Below are 7,980 nucleotides of genomic sequence, written 5' to 3'. Positions count from 1 at the left end.
TGTGGGAAGCCAAATATAATATAATAAAATATATTATATTATATATATTTGAACAGGCTTTAAAAATGGTTCTTATCTGGAAAAACTATTGGAGTAACAGCACCAAATTGAGATAAATATACAACAAATAACAGTCAGAATTTAGTGTTATATAATATAATACAATTTACATTTGATCAATAATTTGGTTTGGAAAATTATATAATATCACACAGACAAGTAATAAAATAAAATAAAATAAAATACAAACAAAATTAAATATTAAAAAATAAAATAAGGCAAAATAAAACAAATTTTAAAAAAGTTAAATATTAAATTAAATTAAAAATAAAATAATAAAAAATACAACAAAGCAAAATTAAATTAAATTAAAAATAACGTTAAATACTGAATAAAATAAAAAATAAAATAAGTTAAAAATAAAAATAAAATAAAGCAAAATAAAACAAAATAATAAACTAAAATTAAATTAAAAATAAAATGAAACATAAAATATTAAATATTAAATTAAATGAAAAATAAAAAATAAAGCAAAATAAAATAAAATAAAATAAAATAAAATAAAATAAAATAAAATAAAATAAAAATTCTTCAAAGAGCCCTAAGGCCCTAAAATGATTCTCATCTGTAAAAACTTATTGGAGTAATAGCACCAAATTAAAACATTAATTCAGTTACAGTATTGTAACAGTGAAATAGTGTTATTTAATATAAAACTATAATTATTTTTACTACAAAATGATCAAAGAAGATTTTTGGGGGGAAAAAATGCAGGGACTTCTGAAAACACTCAAAAGAAAAGAATCAGTTTGTTGAATGTTTCATGGAAATGAACATTTAAAGCGTCTATTCATATTCACATCACTGTGTGGTCGTAAACCAGACGAGTAACACTTACCACATGGAGGATCTTGTTTTCGGTTTCATAGACGGTGCAGTCCTGCGAAGAAGAAAGAGTAAGATATTACTGTCATTTTAAACAGTTTAGGCCTCGCACGTACACACTCACCCACACAGAGCGCTTGAGAAAACATTTACAGAGCAAAGTATCTCTGCAGATGGGATAATCTACCAAACAGCTGGGTCACTGTGTTCAGAAATGTCTCTCTCTCTTTCTCCCTCTCAGATGCTGATCTAATATAGGAAGGTTGAACAGAGGAGAGCCCCCGGCTCAATTTAACATTCAGGCTCTGATGGAGACATTTCAAGGAGCTCCTGAGGTTCCCGCTGGGGGCCAGGACTGCTGTGAAAGTTCATGGAGAAATAGCAAACCTGCAGTGTGCACTGTGTTTGTGCAGGTGTGATATACAATAAGATACAATAAAATTCTACAGTTATATGCTTGATCATAAACATTAATTTTATCAAGTACATTGATTATTATTAACTAGCACAATCTGATGCTGGATGTGTCTACAATGAAAGCAGCTGTAAGGTTTGAGGTTGTACATTCAAAATGTTCACTGTGGACCAATCAGCAGCAAGTTTGCGGCCAAACTTCAGTCACAGTAAAATAAATAGAAGAATTTTATTTCCAGTATAAAGTCCACTGATAAAATTGGCTTTGAATGGATAGAACAATTTTAAATAAAAAAATACATATATTTCCAATGAAAATCTGCTTTGAATTGGGCATTTAAGAATAATGATACTATATTGATTTTTAATAATGATTTTTTTTTTTTTTTTGCATAAAATCAAATATTTTTATTCAGCAAGGATGCATTTTCATTTAGAAATTTCTATTGTAATGCATTATGTGTTTTAAACAAAATATTAATATTGTTGATAAGAAAAAAAATTGAGCGGCAAATCAGCATATTAGAATGATTTCTGGAGAATCGTGACACTGAATACTAAGGTAATGATGCTTAAAATTCAGCTTTGCATCACAGAAATAAATTACAATTTAAAATATATTAACATTGAAAACAGCTATATTTTAAATTGTAACAATATTTCATAATATTACTGATTTTACTGTATTTTTGGTCAAATAAATGCAGACTTTATAAGCATTAGAACTTCTTCCAAAAACTGAACACTTCCAAAAAATATTTTTTTTCAGATAAGAACCATTTTAAGGCCTCTTTGAAGACATTTTATTTGTTTATTTTATTTTATTTTCACTGCTACAAGTTAACTGTGGTGCTGTTACTCTAACAGTTTTTTTCCAGATATGAACCATTTTTAAGGCCTCTTTGAAGAAATTATTTTATTTTATTTAAAATAACTGTCACTTTAACAAGTTAACTGTAGTTAAATTAATGTTTCAATTTGGTGCTGTTACTCTAACATTTTTTTTTCAAAATAAGAACCATTTTTAAGGCCTCTTTGAAGAAATTATTTAATTTTTATTATTTTTATAATGTTATTTATTTTAATTAAATGTTTAGTTATTATTTAATTTTATTTTTTATTTTATTTAAAATAACACTAAGTCACTGTTACAAGTAACTGTAGTTGAATTAATGTTTCTATTTGGTCTAATTTTATTTTATTTTGTTTTATTACTTGTCTACTTGATATTGTATAATTTTCCATACCAAATTATCGATAAAATGTAAAGTGTATTTTCTGGTCCCAAAGAATCTTCCTTGTATATTATATTATATTATATTATTATGTTATATATATATATTATAATATTATATTCCACAATAGCTTCCACATATCATTTAAAAGTTTAACTCTCAAACAGACATCTTGGCTGAGGGATTTTGAGAAGTTTTGCAAATTGTTTTGACCAAAAAATAATTTAAATATTAAGCCATTAATGTAATGGTCAAAACATTAAATTAACACTAAATCAATAAAATCCTTTTATTTTAATCATATGAGGAAAATAATATTTGGCTGAGGGCACAATGCATTGTGCAGCAGTTTAGTAGTTGATCATAATGGACATTTGACATTTTTACTGAATAAGGCATAATGTGGCGCTGTTGTGAAGCTGTTTTTATCTTGTTAGAGCCAAGTAATTAATATAATATTTTTAACAGTCCTGTAATATTTCATAAATGGTAAATGTATCATATACATCAACCAAAGAATAGTTTTCTATTCATGGAACAAATGGCTTTATCATAGAAAAACCAATGACATTGTGAGGACATTTGTTCCAAGGACGGACAAACAAGATCATAAACCCTTGTTTCAAGCGTACAGATAAATTGAGCATTTATAAAATATTAAAGAAAACATACTGACGGAACTGATCTCTGGACACCAGCCATCACCATAGCAACACCCACTCTGCTTCCTATATCCATCACTGACCCCCAAACCCAACAATGCCCAGCAGGATGACATGATTCTCTTTTTCTTTGGTCGTTGGGAACTATATGTCTCCGTTTCTGCAGCATGTTACAGAGAGAGCCTATTTTCTATCATCGTCTTTGGTGCTCTCACCTGCACCTCTTCTCTTTCATCACAATAAAGTAATAACCAGCCCTCACACCTGAGACACTCGCACAGCAAAGGCCTTGAGAGAGAGCGAAAGAAAAGAATGTTCCCGGCAAATGAAACCGCATTGATTCACTTCCCTTCTGAGCACCCCTGAGCATCTCTGCACCTATTCTCCAGTGCTGTCACTCAAGCCACGGATCATCACGCAGGACGCCAGTGTGCATATTTGTGTGTGTGTGCATGTGTGGCTTTAGGACTGGAGGCGCACATAAGACACATGCATTCTCATGACACAGTATGGTGTTTAAAGATCATAAATGAAATTCTGTTATGATTTATTCACCGTCACGTTGTTCGAAATCCAAATGACTTTGTTCTTTTACACAAAAGAAGAGCTTTTGAAGAAAATGGACAAGGGACAGTTTTTTTTTCTTTTAAAGGAGAAGTCCACTTCCACAAGAAAAATGTACAGATTGCCCCGGGTTTGCGATTTCTACCAAGGAGGATGCCTTCCGAAACGTCCTGTAAGAATTGTCCTTGCACAGGTTCTGGACGATCCTCTTCACTAATATTCTCTGGCTCTCATTCGGGCTCAAATTGATAAGCATTGGTCGGCGCCAATAGCCTCGTGGTTAGCGCGTCAACATATAGCGCCAATGCATTACAGGCGACCCGAGTTTGAATCCCAAATCGTGGACCTTTCCTAATCCCACCCCCTTCTCTCTCCCACTTTGCTTCCTGTCAAACTACACTAACCTATCTAAATAAAGGCATAAAAACAGCCAAAATGAAATCTTAAAAAATATTTGATAAGCAATTACAATGCCATTGTTTACAATACAATCGGAACGCATACCCCTGAGGTGAGGGGCGTGACATTTCTGCACACGCACTATAGGCGGTTTAGCGAATCAGAACACACTGGACCAGCTAACCAATCTGAGCCCATTGTGTGTTTCTGAGGGAGGGGCTTCATAAAACCAGGAAATCATCAGAGTGTTCATCGGAGAAGGGACAGAGCGGTGTAGAATAAAGTTGAATTATGTACAAAAAATGTTGGTTTTTTATAAACAAAGCATTAACACATGTTAGACTGCACCCTATAAACACAATCAAGCCTAAAAAAACAGTCACATTTCTTATATTCGTTCTTATGCTGTAGTTAAGTCAAGATCCAGATTAGTCTGATTTATGAACAAACCATTCGGACTGTCTTTGTAAATTGGATTAAATGATTAATTTAAAAAGATCCGACTCAAAAGAAAAATGTATTCACAAAGCAAACATTGCAAAATGTTCCAAAGAGAGCTTTGTGGATAAAAAAGATTAAATGGCAAAGTAGCAAATCAGCTGTGCACATTATAAAGAGGGGCAGGTCCAAATTTGCAAGGACAGTCTGGCACTTCTGACTCACAGCCTGTAAGTACGTTTTCATATTTAAATAATTTGCTACTGACTATTCAAACGCTAGTTTAGAACAGTGCTTGTTGTTTGTCATTTCTGTGATCACAAATCCAGACATGGTGTTGTGACGCAACGTGAGGCAATGCAACGCAGCGCAACATGTAAAAAAAGACAGTATGAGTCAATATAATAAGTAATTATGTCCTCACTGGATGCAACAAATGCCTCATTTATAATGGGTTTTATTGTTTTTGTCTCGTTGTGCCAGGACACGGCATCACAACATGGTAAGAGGCATAACATTTCCGTCACACGCTTGAGGTATTCGGCCAATCACGATGCACTGGATAGCTGGCTAATCAGAGCACACCGTGCTTTTCAGAACGATGAGCTTTGTGTTTCAAAAAGGCGGGGCAGAGAGAAGCAACAATAATGTACAATATGTGGAAAATAATGTGTTTTTTGAACCTCAAATGGCGTAAACACATTGCATTACACCAAATACGTGAAATAATATTCTTTTTAGCAACAACATATGTGTTATGACATGAGGGTAAGTATTTAATGACAGGGTTTTTTTGGGGGTGTCAACTATCCCTTTTAAATTTTGGTCTGTTTAACACAAGCCGTCAGTATTGCTTTGAATACTTGGAATATATGTGCACGAGTCATATGGACTCTGTGGCTTTTTTTCCATTGTTTTGGAGCAGCCACAGACCTTGTTCATTTTTAATGAATTGAAAACAGTTGTGTTCCACAAAACAAAGTACGTTTGGAACAACATGAGGAGCAAATTAATGAGAAATTTTCATTTTTGGATGCAATATTAATTTAAATTATAAGTAAACACCACACTGAGCCAGATGATTAGAGAGACAAATAAATCCAAACTAAAGATAGAGGTGATACTGATGCCAGCAGGTGGCGCTCATCCATATGGTCTATGTAAGTTACAATGCAATAGTATAGTAATGGGGACTGCTGACACTGATGCTTGTTTAGATGTTTGATAAGTGGCCAGTGATAGAATACAAGCGACCATCTTGGTCAGGTGCCCTGGCGGAGAAATCAGATGGTCAGGCAGGTTTTTGGAACATGCTAGGCTGGTACAAGATTGTCTACCAACTCAGTCAGGTCCCAACCAGCTGGTGGTCCATCTGGTCAGCTAAACCAGTTTGGATGATCTTGGATCAGTTAATTACTATGTTGGATCAGGTAGAAACCTGCTAAAAACACACCTGCCAAATAGGATGGAGAGGAATATGATCCATTTTGACCTAATCTCTCAGGGGACGATTTGGGGAAAGAATCCCTGCTGGTCCTGAGCACTGAATACTAGTTGCATTAGTTCAGATTAGACCCAGATCTCTGGCTTCAACACTGTAATCTGTGCTGGATTAAGAGAGAGATTGTGTGCAGCATTCAGGCTGAGCTGGCTGTGACAGACTCATCCATTTAATGCTGCTCTTGCTGGCCATGATCTTCTGACCCTACCAGAAATAATCTGCTGGGTACACAAACACACTAACACACACATGCACATCACTGCAGGGGCCTTGAATCCTTCTCCTTTCTCGTATTTCTCTTTTGTCTGACATGGTTGTTTCACACCGATCATGTTTCCCTTCCTGCTTTGCTCTAAAGGACATTACCCATGACGCACACCGCTTCAGTAGCAAAGGAGCTGTAGTTCTTGATAAAATGTGTGAGGTTTAAATAACATTTCATATTAATATCTTAAACATGCAGTCGGTAATTTTCATCATTAAAAATATGTAACAGAAATGTATTTTATGTTAACACTGGCATCAATATAAAGGGCCAAGAACACTGTTGTCTTGTCAGCTAAACAAAAATATTACTTTTAATAGTAATTTTAAAAGTATTTTAATTACTTTAATATTTTTTCAAATGTAATAGTTTGGAGCTAGATTATTTTATTTTATTTTATTTTATTTTATTTTATTTTATTTTATTTTATTTTATTTTATTTTATTTTATTTTATTTTATTTTATTTTATTTTATTTTATTTTATTTTATTTTATTTTATTTTATTTTATTTTATTTTATTTTAGACTGGAGTAACAACTGCTGAAAATCCAGTTTTGCCATCACATGAATAAATTAAAAATGTATCAAAAATGTATTAAATTGACAAAACAAATATTGTAAATTGTAATAAATTAACATTTCAAAATATTTCTTCGCAATATTACTCAAATAAATGCAGCCTTGGTAAGCATAAGATATAATATAAAACAAAGTAATATAAAAAAAAAATTATAGTAAGAGACTGGTAAGAAATTATTTCATTAATGACAATATAAACTTCATTCTAATGATAGCAGAATACACTACACTAGATTTTAATATTAAGGGGAAACACCTACAAATAATTGTGTAAAAAAACCTAACATCTAAATATTTTTAACAATTAAAAAAAACTAAATATTTAATTTTGGAAACGGAAACATACACTAATTTATTTTGTTATAAATGAAAATATACCTGCCTGTGTGTTTTAGATTTTTAATCACTCACTATCATATTTAGCAAAAAATAACTACATACATAAATAAATACATAAATAATATTATTAATAATAATAATAATAATTTTAAAAAGACTGGAGTAACAACTGCTGAAAATTCAGTTTGCCATCACAAGAATAAATTAAAAATGTATAAAATGCATTAAATTGACAAAACAATCATTATAAATTGCAATAAATCAATATTTCACAATATTACTTCTCAGTATTACTCAAATAAATGCAGCCTTGGTGAGCATAAGATATTATAATATTAAAAAATATATATAAATAAAAAATAATAAAATAAGTCTTTTTAGTAAGAGACTGGTAAGAAATAATTTCATTAATAACAATATAAATTTTATTCTAATGACAGTGGAATACACTACACTAGATTTTAATATTAATAATTGTGGGAAAAAATGCATCTAAGTGTTAATCTTAAAAAAACTAAATATTTTCCAAATAATTTAATTTTTATTTTTAACAATAAAAAACGAAATATTTAATTTTGTAAACTGAAATAAACACTCACTTATTTTGTTATGGATGAAAATATATAGCTGCTTCTGTGTTTTATATTTTGAATCACTCACCATCATATTTGGCAAGAAAAGGAAGATTAAAAATCGCA

General features: G+C 31.4%; 1 protein-coding gene across 11 annotated transcripts in view; it reads right to left on the bottom strand.

The window, feature by feature from the left end:
- cnksr2a (connector enhancer of kinase suppressor of Ras 2a) overlaps positions 1-7,980 on the bottom strand; it is a 101,783-nt gene that overhangs the window by 54,387 nt on the left and 39,416 nt on the right. For all 11 annotated transcript variants that reach the window (XM_051098018.1, XM_051098022.1, XM_051098023.1 and 8 more), the window contains exon 5: positions 899-940. In XM_051098018.1, the coding sequence (XP_050953975.1) occupies positions 899-940 (42 nt within the window). The remainder of the gene's footprint in view (positions 1-898; positions 941-7,980) is intronic.

This window comes from Labeo rohita, chromosome 24 (genome assembly GCF_022985175.1).
Source record: "Labeo rohita strain BAU-BD-2019 chromosome 24, IGBB_LRoh.1.0, whole genome shotgun sequence".
In the NCBI taxonomy this organism is placed as follows: domain Eukaryota; kingdom Metazoa; phylum Chordata; class Actinopteri; order Cypriniformes; family Cyprinidae; genus Labeo; species Labeo rohita.
The sequence above is the reverse complement of the archived record's forward strand: the minus strand, read 5'-3'. Positions and strand labels throughout refer to the sequence as shown.